This window comes from Hydra vulgaris, chromosome 12, assembly GCF_038396675.1.
Source record: "Hydra vulgaris chromosome 12, alternate assembly HydraT2T_AEP".
NCBI lineage: Eukaryota > Metazoa > Cnidaria > Hydrozoa > Anthoathecata > Hydridae > Hydra > Hydra vulgaris.
This window is the reverse complement of record NC_088931.1, coordinates 52363141-52386153: the sequence shown is the minus strand read 5'-3', so window position 1 is coordinate 52386153 and position 23013 is coordinate 52363141. Positions and strand designations below refer to the sequence as shown.

At 27.9% G+C, this 23013-nt stretch overlaps 3 protein-coding genes across 6 annotated transcripts in view; 1 reads left to right on the top strand and 2 right to left on the bottom strand.

The window, feature by feature from the left end:
* The window catches only part of LOC100210855 (sodium/hydrogen exchanger 8), a 45513-nt gene extending 29017 nt beyond the window's left edge, over positions 1–16496 (top strand). For both annotated transcript variants that reach the window (XM_065813657.1, XM_065813658.1), the window contains 4 exons: positions 2824–2969; positions 3169–3375; positions 14647–14880; positions 16283–16496. In XM_065813657.1, the coding sequence (XP_065669729.1) occupies positions 2824–2969; positions 3169–3375; positions 14647–14880; positions 16283–16393 (698 nt within the window). In that variant the 3' untranslated portion in view covers positions 16394–16496. The remainder of the gene's footprint in view (positions 1–2823; positions 2970–3168; positions 3376–14646; positions 14881–16282) is intronic.
* Positions 7416–10274, bottom strand: LOC136088818 (uncharacterized). 3 transcript variants are annotated; one of them, XM_065813661.1, is made up of 7 exons: positions 10067–10206; positions 9766–9854; positions 9643–9693; positions 9394–9463; positions 8293–9045; positions 8105–8203; positions 7416–7562 (listed from the first exon to the last, which is right to left on the bottom strand). In XM_065813661.1, the coding sequence occupies exons 1-7, from the start codon at positions 10071–10073 to the stop codon at positions 7519–7521; spliced, it is 1113 nt and encodes a 370-aa protein (XP_065669733.1). In that variant the 5' UTR covers positions 10074–10206; the 3' UTR covers positions 7416–7518. The 3 variants fall into 3 exon arrangements, with proteins under 3 accessions (XP_065669733.1, XP_065669732.1, XP_065669731.1); XM_065813660.1 differs by having other exon boundaries at positions 7426–7562; positions 10084–10274; XM_065813659.1 differs by having other exon boundaries at positions 7426–7562; positions 10063–10273.
* On the bottom strand, positions 10657–14308 carry LOC136088819 (uncharacterized). The gene is made up of 2 exons (XM_065813662.1): positions 14056–14308; positions 10657–13195 (listed from the first exon to the last, which is right to left on the bottom strand). Exon 2 carries the CDS (start codon positions 13193–13195, stop codon positions 12350–12352), a length of 846 nt encoding a protein of 281 aa, XP_065669734.1. The 5' UTR covers positions 14056–14308; the 3' UTR covers positions 10657–12349.
* Positions 16497–23013: the final 6517 nt, after the last annotated feature.

The following is a 23013-nucleotide window of genomic DNA, read 5'->3' as shown; positions in this document are numbered from 1 at the left end:
TATATATATATATATATATATATATATATATATATATAATTGATTTTTTGACGAGATTAAAAAAATAACTACATGATTTTTACTACTAAAAGTTTCATGCGTTAAGCAATCATCAGGTAAAAAATACATTGTTTTTTTCGTTAAAAAATATACTCAATAAACATCGTGGCGTTCAAAAACAATTATAAAACTATAACTATTTGCGAGCGTGGTTTGGTTTTTTAATCTTTTTAATCTGGTTTTTAAAACCAAACCACGCTCGCAAATAGTTATAGTTTTATAATTGTTTTTGAACGCCACGATGTTTATTGAGTATATTTTTTAACGAAAAAAACAATGTATTTTTTACCTGATGATTGCTAAACGCATGAAACTTTTAGTAGTAAAAATCATGTAGTTATTTTTTTAATCTCGTCAAAAGATCAATTATATAGCTCTGATATCATTCATCGAGCACTCTTGCTGAATATATGCTCACAGCAAAATTAAACTTATTTATATATATATATATATATATATATATATACATGTATATGTATATACATATATATATATATATATATATACATATATATATATATGTATATATATATACATATATATATATGTATATATATATATATATATATATATACAGCGGTGGCCAAAAATTAAAGACCACTCATTTTTTAGTTGGTTTCTTAATCTTTAAATTAAAATTAAGAAGATTCTAATTGACATATTAAATTTTTTTTTTTAATATCTTGTTAATTAAAACATATGGATTAAAGTGATATAATTTTTTTAATCTAATTCTAATTAAATAGCGTTTAACTTATTAAAAAACTGATGAGTACTTATAAATCTTCTTTAAATAAATTGGTCAAAATTTAATGATCACTTTCAAATCTTTAATTTGCACTTATTAAAAATAATAATCCATTATTTTTTTAACTGTCTTAATTGCTTATTATGTTGGCTATAAAATAAAATGTCGAAACCTGAGTTTCGATATCAAATAAACATTTTTTTTTTGAATTGCAATAAGGATATAAAAATATTACAAAAATGCGTGCAAAGATCGAAGAAAAAGACAGATACGCGGCTCTTGTATTAAAAGAAGAAGGCTATAGCATCAGACAAATAGCAGAAAAGCTCGGAAGGTCTTACTCTTGTATTATAATGCAAGAGGGAATTATGTTAATAATTATTAACATAATTCAACGATACAAAGAAACCCGGTCAATTAATGATCGTCATAGGACTGGACGCAATAAAATTTCAAATGACAGTGATGCTCGCTCATTAGTGAGATTAATGAAAGAAAACAGACAAGCATCATCTACAGACTTGCCTACGAAATGGACACTGTCAAATGGTCTGAAAGCAAGCCCTAGAACAGTGCGAAGGGTCCTCCACAATTTAAATTATTTATGGCGTGCTGCTGCAAAAAAACCACGTTTAAATAAAAAACAAAAATTTGCCAGGAAAGAGTGGTGCAAACTACATAAAAATTGGTCAACAGATCAATGGAGCCGTGTGGTCTTTAGTGATGAAATGAACGTTGAGGTAGACAACAGAAAAGGTGGCATAACGTTGCGTAGACTTCCGAGCGAACGGTTCGATGAATCATGCATTTTGAAACGAACAAAACAAGGCAGTGGTTCAATAGGCATTTGGGCCTGTATGAGTGCCTGTGGAGTTAGCGTTTTTCATTTATTCAATGGTAGACTCAACAAAGAAAGGTACATCGAAATTTTGAAAAGCTCTCTTATTCCTAGCATTGATTTATGGCAGTTGCAAGATGGATTTATTTTCCAGAAAGATAATGCACCGTGTCATAAAGCGCATGTTGTCAGCGATTCTAATAAAGTTCAAGTGCTTCCATGGCCTGCCAATAGTCCAGACTTGAATCCAATAGAGAATTTATGGTCGTGGCTTGATCACAAGCTTGGTAAAGAACAACTGTACAATTTGGAAGATTTGAAATCTTCTATCTCTCATCATTTGAAAAATGTGCCTGATGAAGTAATCAAAACTTGAATGAATTCAATGCCAGAACGAGCACAAGAGTGCTTGAAAACAAATGGTAGAACAACATGTTTCTAAATTATTTTTTTATTGCTTTTTGAAATATTTTTGAAACTTTTTTTCCCATTTATATTTTTTACTAGTCAGTTATTTAATTTTTTAACATTATTTTGTAAAAAAATTATAAATTCTTTTTTAATAAATATAAAATACAATAAAAATTCTTTCTAAAAATGTTTTTCTTTTTTTGATACCTTTTTCCAAAATAAAATTATACTAAGGTTAAAAATAAATTTTGAAAAAAAAATGAGTGGTCTTTAATTTTTGGCCACCGCTGTATATATATACATATATACGCTATAGTAGATATATATGTATATATATATATATATATATATATATATATATATATATATATATATATATATATATATATATATATATATATATATATATATATATATATATATATATATATATATATATATATACACACACACACACACACATATATAAATTATGCTAGTATATTCTACAAATAGAGTGCTCAATGTCCTTAACGAACAGAGCAATAATAAATTAGTAAAAACACTACAGCAGGTACATCAGGCTTCCTGTCGAACCTGCTGATGGTGAAACATGCTGTTGAAGACAACTAAAAATTAGATAAGTGTTTTTACTTATTTATACACACATATATATATATATACACACACACACACACATATATATATATATATATATTTATTTATTTATATATATATTTATATATATATAAGTTATTTAATATTTTTTAAATCAATTTCTGTAAAGGTTTAAGAGGAGCTGTTGCATTTGCTCAGAGTCTTCATCTTCCACTTGCAAATAATGAAGCTCAAAAACTAATAATAACAACTACACTCATTATTGTTGTAATCACAAATGTGGTTCTTGGCATCTCTACTTTACCTTTGGTTAAGGTTGATGTTATTTAAAATTTTATTTGAATAAAAGTTTTTAGTCATTTGTGCTTTAAGATTTAATCTGATTTAAAATTTTATTTATATTTACATTTTATTCTTTTTATTTTTATTAGTTTTTAGTATACTTTTAAAGTTTTTATTTAGAAGATAAATTTTTATAACGGATACTTTATTAAATAAATTATTAAATTTATAGTTTTTGAAAGTTCAAAGGAAACATTTTAAATCAGGATTTAGCAAATCATTGAAATTAGGTCGAATTGTAGGCCCCTCCGAAGCCTCAAGTCAAACAATTAAATATAAAGCACGATTTGGGAAATCTCCTATGAGTATAATTCGTGGATGGCGACGATTTGATAAGAAGTATTTGATGCCATTTTTTATCAGAAAAAATGATTCACAGGTAGTTTGATTTGCAAACAGTTTTGAATATTATGAATACTGATTATTAATTCTGGTTTTTAATAATTGTTACAGCCCTAGCTATTTGTACTAATAATTAGTTACAGCCATGGTTATCTGTACTAATAGATTTTGTACACATCTAACTCATGTAGCTGGGGGTTATCAATAACAACTAATTTCACAGATAATTTCAAAGTGATTTTGTTTGTAAAAAAATGTTCAAAGATCCAATTTTTATTCATTTAATTTTTTTTTTATTATACTTTATTCGCTTTTATATCATTTTGGTTATTGATAAAAAAAATTCTTGGTATAGTAAAAACTTTGTTGAATGAAGTTAGGTAAAGGCATTATGGGTAAGCATAAAATTTCTGTTGAACTGTCTCCCACCCCTTTTTGAAATAGGCTAGCATTGATGTTACCTATTGCTATATGTTTCAATACCTGTTTTAATATGTTGATGTTAACCTGATGTAATAGGCTAGGGTTGTAATTTTGTATTAGGCTAGCATTGATGTTAACCTGTTGAAGTGTTTCCTGTCGAGGATGATGAATATTAGATCTTCTTGACTCTATAGATATTATAATATATTACAGCTGATTTTATTATCTGCTGTAATATATTAAAGAATTAACAATGCCATTTTGTGCATGGATGGTGTCCCTGATAGCACTTCTGTTGTGCATTGTTGAGGCCTCATAAGAAGCCCTTTGTTACAACTTTAGCTTGATAGGCAGAAATGAGACAGTTACATAGTTTGCTGCATAGGTTGACAGTTACTATATACATTTGAGTGTATATAATGGTTTAAATGATGACTATAATTCCTAAAAATATTTATACCATCATTGCCACCAAATTGTTTCAATCTGTTCTTTACAAGTATTTGTGTTCTTCAAAATATCTTTCTATATGTAGAAGCTTACATTTTGGAAAATTCACCAGACCTACTTTTTTTTTCTTTTTTTGTTAACTTACCTCCCCAAGGCCAAGAAGGCCACTACATTCGAGGAGGCTACTTAATTGTGGTTGTAACCCTCGCTCAACTCTATAACTCCGAAACACGAACCTTGATGAACAAGGCCGCTGCGCGGAGAAATAAGTTGAGCGCGGTACTACCAGGGATGTGGTGGGGATCGAACTTGGAACCTCTCGCTTATAAAGCGAGCGCTCTACCATGACACCACTACCGCATATTACTCTTTCAGTGAGACTTTCATTTGTTTGTTTAAATTTTGGATCTTCAGTGTTGATTGCTATTATTCTTTGATTTGCAAAAACTCCAATGCTTGATGTTCCAATGCTTGGCCTGCTTCCAATGCTTAGCCTGGGCATATACTTTCATATCAATTTACTGTTAAGTTTACTTGTGAATTCAGGATCCTATGACTATTATTTTATTTATTTCTTGTTTTCACTCAATCAACTTTTTTTCTTTCAAGACAAAAAACTCTTTGATGTTATTTCTGATTAAATTAGTCAATCCCTTTCTTATATATCTGCCAATACTGTTTTTATTGGTGACATTAATTTGTAGCTTGATTGTAGTACCAGCAATAATTAACTATTTGACTCATTTTCCAGGTAACCCAAATCACACTACGTCATTTGTGTCATCTTTAGTCTGAGCTTATGCTCAGTTTATGATTTTAAAATTAATTTAATAAATAAAGATTAAATTCATACTTCTTGCACATCCTTTACCTTTTCATATCACTTCTTTTTATTTCTTTCTAGCTGACTGGGTATTTATTTATGATTTTCTTTGTGATGGTCCTTCGCCTGTCATTCATCACTTTGCTAAAAATTGTTACTTTTTAATTGATCTCCTGAATTTAGTTAAAATTTACTTTTTTTGTTTGTTTGTTTGTTGGTTTTAAGTTGTCTCACCTTATCTCATGATTTTCTACTGCTTTAGCAGCTAATTTCTAATTGTAATTAGCTTTTTCATATTTTTCAGCAGAACAAAACTCATAAGAATGAACATCTTTTTATCAAAAAATTGATGCAAAAGGCATATGTTAACCCTAAGTTCCATTATTCTCAGATTAAATCATAGTTCTCAACATAATCATCAGATCATTTTAACATAAATCTTGTATTTTGTTTCAGAAGTTAGGTTCTAGAGACATTTTATAACAGTGTTTTTAACAAAGGTAAGTTTAACATTCCATCTCTTATACATGGGTTTGATCTTATTTTCTTTGAACTATTCCTCCAATTATTCTTTAAACATTTTATCATTTTATGTTTTCCTTGCTTATACATTTTAAAGATTAACAATTCTTCTTTTTTCTATTTTTTTCTTGCTTTTTAATTCTTTTCTTAAATTTGTTAAAATAAAAAATCTGTTTCCGTTTGTAGTATTCATTTATTTTCTTATCGTTAACTAATTAAAAATCCAAATAAAAATCTTGCTGCTTCCAAAGTTAATTTCACTGCTTTGTTGATTTTATCTGTTCTCTATAAGTGTATCAGTCGATGCATATTGACAATTTTTAAGAATTGCGCAAAAGTTTCAATAAATAAATTGATTTTGTTTTTTCATGTTTCTATTAGTGCTTAAGCAGCTTCAGTTTCACAAAAGACTTAAAGATAGGTTGAAATTTCTATGCGTTTCAATAGGTTTAAGTGTTTCAATAGGTTTTAAATTTTTCAACTACATAACTGATATAAATTATCATATTTTAAGACTTTTTTTTTAATCCAGTTATTCTAAACAGGTATAAATAGATGCTTAAAGTTATATAATAAGAAAATATTATCTTTAGTCAACCATAGATAAACACAATCAAAACTTTAAAATAATGCATGTTTTACACGGTTATCATCACATATTAAAGCTACGGGTATTGAGCCAGCTTTCTTTATACCTTCTAAAATAAATTGATATTGTTAAAAAAGAAATTTAGAATCATTTCTTACACAGTTAGTCAACCTCTTACACAGGTACACTCGAAATAAAAGGGGTCCTCTATAAAGTGACACAAAAAGTTTTCAACAGTAGTTACTAATTTTGGGTACATCCCTTAAAAAAAAACCCAGTGAACTTCCAGTGAAAAAATGTTCCAAAACCCAGCGAACTTCCAGTGATCTTTTCCAGCGAACTTCCAGTGATCTTTTCCAGCGAACTTCCAGTGATCTTGTTCCAAAACCCAGTGAACTTCCAGTGAACTTTTCCAGTGATCTTGTTCCAAAACCCAGTGAACTTCCAGTGAACTTTTCCAGTGATCTTGTTTCAAAACCCAGTGAACTTCCAGTGAACTTTTCCAGTGATCTTGTTCCAAAACCCAGTGATCTTTCATAGCTAACTTTCATGTTTATATATAAAAAATGGAAGTTTAGCGAATTCGCTGGAATTGTATTTTTTAAGATGTAGTTTTTTAGAATATATATTTTTTAAAACGTTCATAAACATTTTAAATATTTAAAACCGATAAGCGCGAAATAAGACAAATTAAGCATAGAAAAATAAAAATGTTTAATATAACATTTATTTAAAAATATCGGTACTTAAAATAGAAATACAATGTTTAAATAATAAACTACCTTAAGTATGAATACAAACTTTCATAAATTTTAACAAGAAAATAAAAAGTAAATTCACTAATATTAAAGTAAATGTTTGTTTTTTTATTGACCTTGGCTCAGAGATTTTGTTAAGAACAAGTTAATGTAAGCATATTGTGGATCTTTACTATACATTACGCATGTTTCTTTATTTAAATGGTTTACATTTTTTTAAGCTTAAATCAAATTTTTTTCTATTTTAACCATTTAAACGAACTAAACAAAAGATCTTAATTGTATTTTTATTTATTTGTTTTGATAGAGATTTAATTCGTAAAACATAATCTACAAAAAAATTTAATAAAGCAAAATTACTTTGCATAAACTTATCCGAGCTTGTTTGAAAAAAAATTGAGTGAATTTCATAAGTCGAGAACCAAAAGACTGTACATTTTTTTGTTTTCGAATAAATGCAATTTGTTTACTTTTCCTGATAACTTATCTAAACTTTTTTGAATTTTATTTATTAGGATATTTTAGTATATTTTGAAGCGAAGAAATCATAAATGCGGTCTGTTGGTTCTCTACAGACAAGTTATCAAAACAAACAAAAATTAATAAAATCGTAAATTATATAGTGCTTGACGCATTCTTTTCCGTTTGGGTCTTCGGAGCTAAAAAAAAATGATACAATATATAAAGGGCATATATAATAATTATATAAAAACATATAATATATAAAATAAACAGTAGAATAGTAAGCAAACATAAAACAGTATAACAGCTAAAAACAAATATAACTTTAAAAACCAAGGATAAATTATAAAAACAAAAACATATTTATCTTTAAAAATTAATCATTACTTTAAAAAAAAAAAATTTGATTGGTGACACTACAACGTAAACTTAGCCAAACTTGCGATAATATAAGTTAGTTACTATTAAAGATTATACGCTAATCAAAATAATTAATACTAAAAAAAAAATACTAAGACAATAATAACAAACATAAGACTTAAATTAAAAAAAAAAGATCATACAAAAATCACAAGTTGAAATTAAAAAATTAAAAAATCCTATTATTTATTGTTTTTCTATAAAATAAAATTAAGACATGGTAGTCTTCACAAAATTATGTTATTTATAAATGATGAAAACTAAAGATATAAAATTATAATTAAACGCGAAAAGTAACTCCAGCATTAAAATATAATACCTGCTTTAAAATAAGCTCTGCGCTCGTCATTAATTTTTTCACAGAGCGCAACACTGACATCATTTTTTGAAAAATTTGAAAACTTGGATATTGTAAGTTCTGTAAAAATTGCAGATTAGCAGTTTCTCGAATTGAAATGATTCTGGAATTCCAGAGTATAAGTATTTAAATTTTATATTTTTTTTTACCTGTTATTAAATGCAACACAGCTGGATCAAGGCCAACTTTTTTTGAAACTGAAAACTTTGAGGAGCCTTTTTTTCCAGATAGCGAAGCATTCACCAACTTATTTCTTTCATAAAAATAGCCTAATAACTGTTTGACCAGCTTTTTTCCTAAGGGTGCTGTTAAGACCCTTTTAGGAATCATGTTTTCAGTGACTTCTTTGTCACTGCATATATAATCTGTTGGCTGTGTTGTATGGGAAACTAATGAATGTGCTGGTACTTGTTCTGATAGTTGTGAATGCATTGATAGTGGAAGGTGTGAATTTATTAGCGATGTTGGTTGTGAATGCAACAATGGTGGTGGCATTTGTGGAACAGAATATAGTTGTGCTGGTAGTGAAAAAGATGGTGAAGGCGTTTGAAATGAATTTGAAGTCAATTGAATGTTTTCTGATTGAAGTTGATTGAAGTCAATTGAATGGAACGAATTTTCATGAAACGAATTATGATTGTTAAGAAAAAGAGAGGAATCAGGATGATCATTAATGGAGTCATTAGTTGAAAAAGATTGGAATTGTTTGGATTGGGATTGGGTTGAGAAAGAAGGAGTTACTGGTAATGTTTGTGATAAAGGGGGTGGTATTTGTGAATTTGTTGGTTGTAAGTATAATGGAAATGGTTTTGAATGGGTTGTCGGTGGTTGGGAAATCAACATTTTTGCCTTCTTTCTTGGCAACTCTTCGCTTAAGTCACCTTCTGCTTTGCTAACAAGTCCTAAAAGTAAAATAAAATACATATAATTTAAAATATAGGGCATTATAAAACTTATGGTATTTTAAACAGAGGGTCATATAAAACAGAAAAGTTGGGCATTTAAATCTACTGAACGGTCACAAGCAGTGAATGACTAAAAGAAAAATGAAGTACACTTGAACAACCTAGTAATAATCATAAAACAGTTGATGAAGTAAATTATAAATGTTTAGTTATTATAATTCCATTTAAAATTTTTAAAACATTTTATAATAACATTCTTATTATTGTAAAAAAAAACTAGAATTGCCAAAATTGATCTCATCTATGTCAGTATTTTATTTTGAATACAAATGACTGTTTACTTACTTTCTATTTTTTTGTACAATGTTGTTAGCTTCTTAGCAAAATCTTCTTTTAAGGCCATAGTATGAGTATTCTAGATATTGTAAAAATATGTAACAAAAAATTTTATTTTATAAATAAACAGGATAGGTTAATCAATTTTTGCTTATGCTTAATGTCTACTTTTCCAAAATTGTATGGTTTCGATAAGTTTGCATTTTTGAAGAGTTAAAACCATTTTTATAAATGAAACTATTAGTAGAATAAACTTACCAACAATAACTCCATTTGCTGAACTGTTATATATTCAACTCTAACAGACTCCTAAAAAATTAACAAAGTTTTATCCAGAGTTTGAACTGATCTTGTTCAAAGTAAATTTCATAATATATAAACCTCAATTTCATTTGTTATGTTTAGCAACTTCTTATCTTTTTTTTTCTTGATAAGTGAGCTTTTTTTCAATAAAGCTTCTTCCAAACTGTCTAAATATAATTATATAATTACTATTTCATAAATGCTAAATATATCTTTAAAAACAGATGTTAGTAATACATCAAACAAAAAAGACTACTAACAATGTTATTATATGAAATATTTAAAATGCTGGAAACATACGCAATTGAAATAATTAACAACTTTAAGTATAAAATATCAAAAGAAACTTAAAACATTTTCAAATTTGAAGCTTACCAACCACACATATAACTTTACCCTTCTCAATGGGGCCTTCATCTCGATTAGCAAGTTTCGTGTATCTTACATCACCTTCTTTGTTATTTACAAGAAAAGCCCTGTTAAGTACAGATGTATCCCATTCAACAGAGACAGATCCATTGCGAGACCATTGTATAACAGCAAACTTAGACATTATGAATACTAAGACTTAAATAAATTTAAAGATTACAAATAAATAAATAATTTTGAAAAAATTTTGAAGTAAATTATAAGTTGCTATTAAATTTTATACCTCATTAGCAACATATAGTTATAAATGTGTATTACATAAACTTATAGATGTATATTAATAAGACTTTAAGTATTTAAAAATTGTAACAACATATAAGCAGTTAAGTATATTGTAACAGAAATTGCAACGGTCTAAGGATACAGAAGATTATATGAAAATTATCCGATTCTAACTAGTACCATGCTTCTGAAATAACAAAACTCTAATTGTTGCTGTGTAGAAAGTTGAATAAAATGACTTAGGTAAATTTAAAAAAAAAACAGCAACCCAGTAGTTATAGAAAATGTAAATATCAATTTAATAAAATAAAAAAACAATTTTAAACAGAAACAATATTTTTAAACCAAAAGTTTTCACAAAATTGACAAGCCAACATAAACTGTTGAAGTTTACATATACTTTTTTGTCACAAATACAAAATGTAATAGTTTACCTAAAAAAATTACAATTCACCAAAAAATAATTACAGTTCACCAAAAAAAAAACAGTTTACCAAAAAAGAATTATGTAAACAGCTCACAAAAAAAAATTAAAATGTTGCAAACAAATCATCAAGCAAAGATAAAAAGCAATAATAATACAAATAATATTATTACACAAAGAATAATTATAGAAGAGTTAAAAAGGGCATAAATCAGGAATACTTACAATACAACCTTCAACCAAAAAAGCTTTTTGTATAATTTGCTCTGCAAAAATTATAGATAGACATTCTGCATAAGTATACATAAAAATATGCTTAGCTGCTTTTGGACTTGTTTTTAATAATTTAACACAAGCAAAAACATTCATCTCAAAAATAAAGAAATATTCAATACTACAAAATGATCCACAAGTAAGTTTAACAAGTGAGTCACAATGGCGAACATTCTTATGACGAATATGGTAAATGTTTTTGGCAATAGAAACTTTGTAATATTTTTGAAATTCAGAAATATGCTTACCTAAATAATGCTCAAAAAACAGTTTCTCGCAATTAGGAATATTATAATTACAGCCTTTATCTAAAACTTTAATAGAGCCAATAATAACTCCTTTAAAATTAAAATTATGAGAACATAACATGTCTTCCAAAAAGTCTATGCAATCTTCGTCTATAATATTAGAATTAGAAGCTTGAATGTTACATGTGGTTAAATATGAAAATCGATCTATTACTTGAGTAGATATATCTTGAGTACCATTTAAAAACGATAAAATAATGCCATTAAAATTTTCAAACTGATGACAAGAATAAGATAATAAAGGCCCCCATAGACGAGCACATGAGGGAAGATGAAGTAATTGGTGCACATTATAAGACATATTCTCTCTACCATACAAACCAGGAAATTCACAAACAAATCGATTAACTAATAACGTGGCTTCATTAACAACACTTTCAGATAATACCTTATTATTCAACATAAAAACAACATTAGATAAAAGAATAAAATGGTCAAAAAACTGCGGAAGCAAAATATCACATAAAATAACAGGACCATAAAAAACTAAAAAATTAAAAAACTCAACACCTTTCCAATGCTTTATGCAACTTAATGATCGTGGAGTCCGCCTTATATTGCTTGGCACACTAATTGCAGATAAAAGATTATTTATAACAGTACAGTGTCTACGAATAGAAAAAATGGAACCAGAATAACAACTATCAAACCAGAAAGAAAACATAGCTTTCATAACACCAAGCTCTATACAGTGCAGATTATCAACAACTGTTCCATTTACACAATCAAAATTAGGCACTCTTACTAACGGTGAAATATCTAAAAACCCTTCAACCACATTAACACAAAAAAAATCTGTATTGCTTCTACAATTCATACTAACATCAGAAAATGGGTAAGTCATACAAGACCCCCTGCCTTTTGGAACTCTTTCCCCTCTAGAAGAACACCAATGGCAACCATTATAACCATTAAATTGCCTGCGACAAAAAACCAGAGCTCTTGCAATTGTGTCACATGAAAAAATCGATACATGAAAAAAAATACGAACATTATTAGATAAGAGTTAACCATTAGTGGATAGGTTAGTAAAAATATCAATAAAAGGAGATAAAAATAATTGTATATTTGGTTTTTTAAAACCAGACCAGAGACCAAAAAACAAAATATTAGTAATTTGCAATGAATATGGAAAATTATGAATGGATGCTAGCAAAGGCCACAAGGACCACTTTGATGATTTGAAAACGGGAACTCCATCAGTATTAACAACAAGTCTAATTGTTGCTTGCCCATTTTCTTCAAGATCTGCTAAATGTATCCAATTGTTATCACAAGTGTTTTTAAGCTGTTTGTTTATGTTTAAAATATGAAAAAAGTTGCATTTCTTATAAAGATAGGATGATGTAAAATATTTCAAACATTTTGTACACTGCTTATTAGAACTTAAAGCAACTTCACAAGCATCACAAAAAAAAACTTTTTCATATAAATCTGTTTCCTTCTTGAAAAACTTCAAAAACAAATATTTAGATGTTGGCAAAACACTGTGTGGCAATAAAATAGTTAAGAGTGTTAACAACGCCTCTAAGGCTTCGTAGGACAAATTAAAACGCAAAATAAAAGTCATTATGCATAAACATGCATTAGAGACATTTATCTTTGAGCCAGGATACAGAGGTGGACTCTCTGAACTTGCATTTTCATCAAACTCATTATGAATTGTTTCATTTTCTGGTTCATCAAAGTCAGATAAATGATCTATAAATTCATCGTCAATAGAATCATTGTCATCAGAGGTGCTCTCATTCTGTTGTTGAGCACAATCAACTTTTGACATCCTCCAACGTGTTGTTCTTGGAACACTTACTTCCCCTGATTGCCATTTCTTGTAGCAACCAATTCTAGGCATCTAAAATAAAAGAGACGAGCAGAAAAAATTAAACTTTAGCTAAACAAGATTACCATCAGAAAGACAACAAGAGAACCTATTGTGCTTAACCTAATTGGGCTTTAGGGTGATATATATATATATATATATATATATATATATATATATATATATATATATATATATATATATATATATATATATATATATATATATATATATATATATATATATATATATATATATATATTCGAGGGACTTTGGAGACCCCTTAAAATATTTTTTATTCAAAAAAATTTTAAACCTAGTGTTTTTGTATTAGATAGAACACATTTAGGGGGTGGGAGCAGATTAGTTTCAAAAATGTTGTTTTTTGGGACACCCTTGTGTGTGTATATATATATATATATATATATATATATATATATATATATATATATATATATATATATATATATATATATATATATATATATATATATATACATACATACATACATATATATATATATATATATATATATATATATACATATATATATATATATATATATATATATATATATATATGTATGTATGTATGTATGTATATATATATATATATATATATATATATATATATATATATATATATATATATATATATATATATATGTATGTATGTATGTATGTATGTATGTATATATATATATATATATATATATATATATATATATATATATATATATATATATATATATATATATATATATATATATATATATATTTATCTATTATGTTCAATTATCTACAATAAAGAAATTTATAATAATAAACTTTTGTGAAATTATAAAGTTGAATATGTATTCGCTTTAATAAAATGAACATACTGAACAACATACCTGTGGTTTTAGAGATTGAGTAGAACTTAAAATAATAGAAACTGAAACTGTAGATACAAAAAAAAAACGTTTACTTTATTACAAAAATTGGAATAAAAAATTTCAAGCAGTTATATCTGTCAAATTTCAAGAAAGTTTTAACTGTTATCAAAAGCTATATCAATATTGAGTTATAAAACGAGCGACGTTTTTGATTATTGGAAAACGGCGCTAAATTTCCACTAAAGTTTTAGATCGCTGGAAAAAAAATGACGTTTTTTGTTAAACTTCCAGTGAACTTCCAGCGAAGTCGTAAACTTTGCGGAAAACCCAGCGAACTCGGTGAATTTCCAGTGATCTTTTACATTTCCAGTGAACTTTCACTGGAAGTTCGCTGGGTTTTTTTGTAAGGGATATATAGCTATAATAATGAAAAAATTATGCTTTAACAAAACTTGATTCTCATTAAACATAAGCTGCAATAACTGTTAATTATTTTAGTAAATTAAAAAAGAAAAAACTTTGAAACAACTGTTGTTTTTTTCGAAATTGTTGTCCAATGTTTTTTTCTAAGAATTCAATTCTTATTGTTTGTTTAAATAATTTTGATAGGAATATACTGCAGCGGTGACTCATATGATTGACAGGTGGTCTGAAAATGAAGAGCGAACAGCTCATCAGTTTTTGACATCATCTGCAGAAATTGATGAACATAGTCCATTGATTGTTAAACGGACACGACAAAATATAGTACGTCCTGTGCGAAAAATTTTACGCGAAGTTGATGAAAGTAAAACTGAAGACGAAAGTGATAGTGGAACGACTCCAATCAAAATAGCTGATAGGGTAATAGTTTTACATAAATTATTTTGTTTTTGATGAAAAAATATTGTTTGTTCTTTGAATTTAATTCATAAAATATTTTACATAAAGTATTGAAAGATGTATAGTACCGCTAAATTTTTTCCAGAATATTTTTTCCTGTAGGATAGAGCGGGACTAGTTGAGCATAGGGGCATGTTGGGTAATTAAAATATCTCAAAAACTATGCATCCCATGACAAATAATCTAATGAGTGAAAGTTAGAGAATTAAAATCTTAACACAATGTGTAAAAGTTTGCTGGAAAACGGTAGAGTAAGATACGCGGGCACTTCTATTTTAGCCCAAAAAAATAAAATATTTTTGCTATTTTTCTCTTAGGTGCTTATAAATTTTTTTATCTGCCATCACTTAAGTGTTGATATTTTACTAATTTATCGGACTTTCAATTCAAATTAGCCGTTTTTTCCTAAGTCTTACTGGTTTCTTTAAAACCTAATTAATGTGTTACCTTGTCTAGTTGGGGTAGGTTGAGCAGCTTTGAAAAATAAATAAAACGGAACTATTGAACACAAAGAAACTGTTTTGATAAGAGATAATTCTATGGTACATTATTTTTATATATTTTTAAAATTAGTAATTTTTAAATCGGGCTTCAAAGTTGTATAAAATGTATGTTTGTAAAGTTGTATAAAATGTATAAAAGGATTTTTTTTATATTTTATGACACTTTCTTAATATTTAACTTTTTCTCTTCTTTTACTTACGTCATTAAAGTGTACAAAAAAACAAATTAAAAAGTTTATAAATTATACACACGCTTATTGTTTGTAAATGTTTTATTGATGATTCACCCAATTTTTGTACTATCCATATTGATTTATTTGTTGATTGCTTAACTTACCTCACACTATTGCTCAACTTACCTCGCTGGAACAGGTTGAGCAAACTTCAGGCAAAAAAAAAATCCAAAAATATACTTTTTTCTCAACAAATTTTTAGCAGGTTAAAGTATCTTTCCAATAAAGCACCGTTCATGTGATCTGTCAGATTTAGTAAAAATTGCTCAACTAGTTGAGCAATTTTTACCCAACTTTTTTTTTTTTTGACGTTTTTTTCCACTCCTAATTTTTATACATTGCTGTTATTTTTATCTTAATATAATTTCATATAAAAAGAAATTGCTAGTTTATGTTATTAAACTAGAAAGATAGTAAATGAATGTCCAAAGGAATTTTAATTTTAACGCATTTTAAATTTAAAACAGAACTTTTTAATTTTAAATTGCACTATTAATTACAAGCGATGTTAAAATAATTTTGTTTTTAGCTGTTAACCAAAAAAATGGGGCCGTTGGGGAGCCTAGCCACGGCTCTGATCACGATGGTTTGCTTTTATAAAAACACCTGATTTTTTTTATATTTTAGGTTCGTTTTGAAGCTATTGATGAAAGCGCAGAGCATGAGGAAAGTTCCGTTTCTAGTCATTACGGTTCTGTTAATGCTGATAAAAAAGGTTCTCAGGAAAGCTTTTTATAAGTTATGAATGTATTTAATATTTTTTATTCAGTGGAGTATTTAAATATTTTGTAAAAGTTTTTTTATTATTTTTATACAATTAGTAAAAATGTTTTCGTTAGAATATTTATATATATTTGCAAAAAAAATCTTTGAAATTTTTTTTTTTCGCTAAAGTTTTTTATTCTCAAGAAAATATAAGGAAATACGCGATATAGTAGCAGATTGATATATATACTCAATCTGCTACTGCATGCTGTTCTAATAAGACTGTATAGTCATATATTTGGATATATCTATTAAAAATTTTAAATGCTGTTCTAATAAGACTGTATGGTCATATATTTGGATATATCTATTAATAATTTTAAAACAGTTATTGTGTCGCAAAACAGTTAATATATATATATATATATATATATATATATATATATATATATATATATATATATATATATATATATATATATATATATATATATATATATATATATATATATATATATATATAAGGTAAGTATGGGTATTAAGGCCCACCTAAAAAAATGAAAATGTAAAGAAATGCTGATTTTTTTTTTGCTGCCAATGATAAAACCAGATAACTCTAATATTTTAATGTCGAAAAAAAGTTTCACAATTTATTTTTTCCCTAAGTTTGGATTAGTGGGCCTATTACCCGCCGGGCCTTAATACCCACACTTACCTTATATATATATATACATATATGTATATATATATATATATATATATATATATATATATATATATATATATATATATATATATATTTAAACAATTTTAAAATGTATTCTACAAAATTGAGTGCTCAATGTTCTTAAAAGAACAGAGCAATTATAAATTAGTAGAAAATCACTTAACAAAAATTATATATTTTGATATATGGGAATTAAAAGATAAAAATATTGATGATTTTATACTGAATTGGTCCATCCTTAAAACAGCGCCTGCATATAACAATATTTCCAAAAAATGTATACTATGCCTTCAAGAAAAATTTGAAATAATTACACACGCAAACCAAGAATGTTTATTAAACAAAAAATCGGAATTAATTTCTAAATGTGTAGGCAGGAAAATAAGTTTCTCCTAAAAAACTATAAAAATAAATGAGCTCAAATAATAGTTACATTAAGTCTCCCTTTTTTTAATAAGTATTTTTCTAAAAAAGCAAAGTAATCATTTTCAAAGAATTCTTTATAATAGTGTCAGCAAATTCCACAAATGTGTGAAAATTTACAGTAGTTAAGACACTTGCGACTTCTTGTAATTTAATTTTTGGTATAAATTAAAGTTTTATTAATTTGATCTTTCATTTCTGACGAGTCTTTACTGATGAAACACTGTAAAATGAGAAATATTTTGCTAAGTGATTTTCTACTAATTTATATATATATATAGAGAGAGAGAGAGAGAGAGAGAGAGAGAGAGAGAGAGAGAGAGAGAGAGAGAGAGAGAGAGAGAGAGAGAGAGAGAGAGAGACACACACACACATATATACATACATATATATATGTATATATATATATATATATATGTGTATGTATATATATATATGTATATATATATGGCGCAATTCATACCTTCTCTAATTAAAAATCGTATTTTTAATTATAGAGGGTATAAAAAAAAAACTTAATCTTCATGATTTAGAATGCTTACAATGCTATAGAGTGATTATAACCACAAACAACATTTAAAAGCTAAAACACGGTGTCTGTTTTGCAGAATACTTGCCTATGGGCAAGTATTGTAAAAGGGTTAGCCTTTAACATAGATGAGTTTTACAATATTTAAAGTTTAGATGTTGTTTGGCGTTTGACTAAATGCTAAATAAAGCATTTAGTCAAATGCCAAAAAAAAGTAAAGTGACGTATTTGTAACATATAACAGGAAACATTGATACATTTTTGTAGAATATATTAGTTTTTTTGCTCTATCCAAAAAGGGTTGTATGCAGTATTTCTACGTGTTTGATAATAATATTTCTGCCATAAACTGATAATGAAATGTAACTAGTTGTGTAATATTATAGCTAGATAACTATTTTTGATATTGAAGTGAAACTGTTAGTGCTATCTTTATATGGGTTAACATTGACAGTAGTATGTTTTAATAAAACATAACTTTTATGCTGCAAATGTTAAAGTTGCATTATTTAGGGTAACATTAGTTTTTACAAATAAAATATATTTAATATATATTAGCACCAAATTAGAGTTTCGTTTTAAAAGTTAACAGTATAAAAAAATAATGTAAAACACCGTATAATTTGGGAAAAAAAATCACCGCAAATTTCGTAAAAAAATTATTTTTTGACCGAAATTAATGCAGAATGAAAACACGAAGGTATAAAAAAAATTTATTTATTAAAAGGTGTTCAGAAAACATTTACTGCATTTTATTCAATATGTCCTCCCTCAGCATCAATCAACATCAAGACGACTCCTGAATCTGGAACAGGTGGTCTGGTGTAGTCCTTGGGCATCTTGTTCCACTACTTCTTGATAGCAGCGTTCAGGAAGTTGATCCTGTTGTAGGAATGTTGACAAGCCCTTGACTCTACATACATCCAAATTAAATAGTCAAGAGGTGACCAACATTTGCCATAACATTTTAGATAAGTGTTTTGGTATGTTCTCCTGAAGTCACGTCTGGATCTTATTAGACGTATGTGGTGGTGCTCCATCAATCAACAGTAAACAATTTCTTATCTGAGAAGAGGGTAGTCGTTGGTCTCTTCAAGAGGCTCAGAAGAAACCTGGTGTTTCTTAATCCTGGTTCTTGACTTTGCCTTAAGATCTTTTCTGACCACGTTTCTGATAGTGCGCTTATTCGCTGAGAGCTCTTTAGCCATTTTCTTCATTGAACTTACTAGATTCCGAGAAATTCGGCCCTGGAAATCCTTAATCAATTGAGGAGTTCAAACTGATCTCTTTAACGACTACTAAGCTTTTTCTTAACACAACCAGTCATTAAAAAACGTTTAATTACAGTGTAGACAGTACTTAGAGGCTTGTTTAGTATCTTGCAAATGTTCTATAGCGTCGTACCATACATTTAAAATAATTATGGTCAACAATTGTTTTATTTTTACTACTTATTTTTACTTTTTGGTTTATTTTTATTTTCGAAGTTTTATGCTTTAGCAAAAACAAACTATGTGCATAAAAATACCAACGGAACATTTATTTTGAAATACCAAGCTTATTACAAGATTTTTGCAAAAAATCACCACGTGATCCTCCATTTTTAAACAACAGCATTTCCTTTTGAATTGTCACTGCCAGCGTCTCACATTAAATTGGTACACTGGGTGAATGTGCTTTTTTTATAGCTTTAATAAGTTCGTCTCTTATTCTTTTGCTTATTTCAAGAGCAAAAAAAAATAGATTTAGATGGAGAATCAGTAGAATCAGAAACAATTTCGATCAGTGCCTTACTTGAAACCGAAAGTTTAAATTCAGATTCAGACTCATAAGCTGATCATGATGTAACTGGATTTGAAGAGTCTAGTCTTTCGAGTAAATCAACTATTTATTTGCGACATTTATTGAAACTATTACTTGCTCTATTTCAGATTTGGACTGAGCGTTGGTTCTACTATTGTGCAGACGCTGAAGGATCCCACTTATATCGATACGCCTTTGTTGCATTTGAAGAATGAGAGCTTAATGCAACTTTTGACTTATAACGTTGTTAACATCTTTAAGTTCTTGTAACATAAAAGTTATTGCAACATCGGCTGTAAACAAATTAGTGCACCGATAGCAAAGAGTCTCAATAAAAGCTGTTACTTTTATTGAGACTAGCGCATTAATGATAGCAGACACAGTTTTAATCTCATTATTATATGAAGCTAGAGATTCATCTTCCACTAGACTTATGTCTATTAATGCCTCTTTGTATACAACTTTTTAATAAATAGACGCGTTGAAGCATTGAAAAAAGACTGTTCAGTCAAGTCTTGCAGGCTTTTATTAGAATTAGTTGCTTCCCAAATTTAGCCGCAACATACTTGCGCAAGATATCGGTTTATTTTGGTGATTGTCTGAATAATAATAATAAAGTTTAACTGCAATCCAATTTCAATTACTTTAATAAATCAAATCCAATTATTCATAAACATAATTGCAAGAATTTCGAATATGTATAATTCGTATTTGATTGCAATTAAACGAAAAAAAAAAAATTCAAGAATTTTAAATATTAAAATAGTCAAATCTCAACCGAAGAAATTTTATTTTAAAAATGTTTAGCCGAAAACAGTTTAAAATAAAAAAATCCCGGGGTTAAATGCTTAATCCCGGGATATCGGGATAGTTAAAAACCGCTGAATCTAGGGATTTTGGGATCCCGGGATTCCCAACTCTATTTGGTTTTCACCAATAATATCCAACATTGCCTGTAATTTTTTACTTCTTGCAACAAATGTCGGTTTCTAAGATCTGTTCAGTGCATTTGGTTTTATTAGTCGGTTTCTTTTTTAAATTAATTTCTTTAGGTTTACTTTTTTGGTTGATTCTATTACCGTGCACAAAATTCATTTGATGCAAGGCATTTTTCAATGCGTTCTTCGGTGCGTTGTGATAAGATCTTTTGGTCTTCTTGAACCTTAATAACTAATTTTATTTAAAATGCTCCTTTAATTCTATTTCTTTTTTTCATCGCTTTTCGTAGGTCGCGTGTGTTCAAGACGCTTAACTTGAAACTGTATAACAATTAAACTTGAGGATTGCACCAGTGCTAAGTTTACATAGGTCATATCATTGGTTTTATCATTGATTGCCTGTGTAATCTCGTTTTGATTACCATTATTACTCGCGTTGATGGTTACACCCATGTAAGAGGTTCTACCTTTGAAAATTTTGCAAGTTTCTAAAACCTTTTTTTATAGCAATGCTTCGAATGAATGCCACTAAAATTAGCATTATTTATATAGCCTGGGCTATAGCCCATGCTATATAACCCATTGTTTTGTGTGTACATATAATACACGCAAAACAAAGTTATTCAAATTACAGGACGCAAAACCCCTAGAAATGGAAAAATTTTATTAATCAAAATTTAAAAGACTTGGATTATCAGATATTTTGGAAAACAAAATTGCATATTCTTGGTTTTGACAAGATTTTTTCGTAAAAAAAAAAAGGAAAAGAAAAAAAAGAAAACAAACATATAAAAAACACGAAACACCTAAATCTACTGTACGCTTAAGTCCTATCGTGCTAATTGGGGAATCTACATAAAGATTGTTTTGGACCTATACCAAAAATGCAGAGTCTTCTTTGATTTCTTTCTTTAGGTATGAGGTCGTCCTCAAATTACATCATGCAATTTTTAACCGTTTTTGACCCCCCATCCCTCCTTGTCACCACATCGTAACTCTTTAGTAACAAGTTCCGTATAAGTCATTACGAAACCACTACCCCCCCCCCCCTCCAAATGTGACGTAATTTATGGATGACCCATATTGTAACATATCTGGCTACTTGATATACCAGATATACCCAATTTCAGCATTTGTGGAAAAATTGCTTTATCTACATTATTATAAATAATTGTATAAATGTATAGTAAAATTTTTTCAAACATTTCCTCCAAGAAATATTTTAACTGTCTTGAAAATACCTAAGGCTGTAAAACACTGCTCTTATGGGCAGGAAAGCGTTGTTTGCAATAGCCAAGTGATGATATGTTAGATTTTTGTCTGTTAAATATTAGAAGTTTCAGTCCTGTTAGTTGCTTCGTGTTGGCAATAAATATTTTTTCAAGCTCTTTCATGAATTGGGTGGATTCTATCTAACCCGAAGTAAAACAGTTATAACGTGCATTATCTGAACCCCCATTGCACTAGGTACAATTAAAGTAAGTTGTGGTAACAATGTATATTGATTTTTTAATGTTAATTAAAATTGAGAGAATTTTCTATCTCCTACTTTTCTACGCCTATACCGGTTTGAAATCCTGTTTCATTCACATCGAATATGTTTTGTGGTTCGTTCTCTGGATGAATTTTCTCAATAGAAACTTTTAGTTTTTTAACTACATTAACATTGCATGCATACGCACGATTATCTGGAAGAGGTTGTCCGATCTGACCTATAAGTTTGTTTTTCCCATCCTTTAAGGACGAAGACCAATATTGGGCTCGCAATCCTTGAAGGTACTGGCTCTAACACTACTGTTTATATTGTACAATACTTGCATCATTACAACAATCTATCCCAAATCCCCATTTTATTAACATCTTTTTAGTGTAGAATAACTTTTTTGAACGTTTTTTTAAAAATTAATTCATGTATACTCCATTTGATCCAAGAGCAATATTTATAACATCCAATAATATTTATAACAATAATCCAAAACTAATGAACAAGTAGTTAGGAACTAATTAAATTTAGTTAATTAAAGTTAATAATAATTGTTGATTTGATAACCTGAAAAGTAACATTTTTCTTTTTTGTAATTTGTTTACTTATAAAAGAAAGCTAATCGATGGTGTTAAAGCACGAGTTTATTCCATACGAAAACAATAATTTTTCAACATGATGTTTTATTTCAAACTTGTTGTATTAAAATTTGTCGTCTAAGTAGCTGTTTAACTGTGATTTTTAGTGATA

Coding starts and splice junctions, on each gene's coding strand:
- LOC136088819 (XM_065813662.1), bottom strand. CDS start 13,195: ATGCCTAGAATTGGTTGCTACAAGAAATGGCAATCAGGGGAAGTAAGT.
- LOC136088818 (XM_065813659.1), bottom strand. CDS start 10,240: ATGTCTAAGTTTGCTGTTATACAATGGTCTCGCAATGGATCTGTCTCT. Junction 9,464..9,642: donor AGCAAATGGAGTTATTGTTG/GTAAGTTTATTC, acceptor TACAATATCTAG/AATACTCATACTATGGCCTT. Junction 8,204..8,292: donor TGTGTTGCATTTAATAACAG/GTAAAAAAAAAT, acceptor CAATTTTTACAG/AACTTACAATATCCAAGTTT.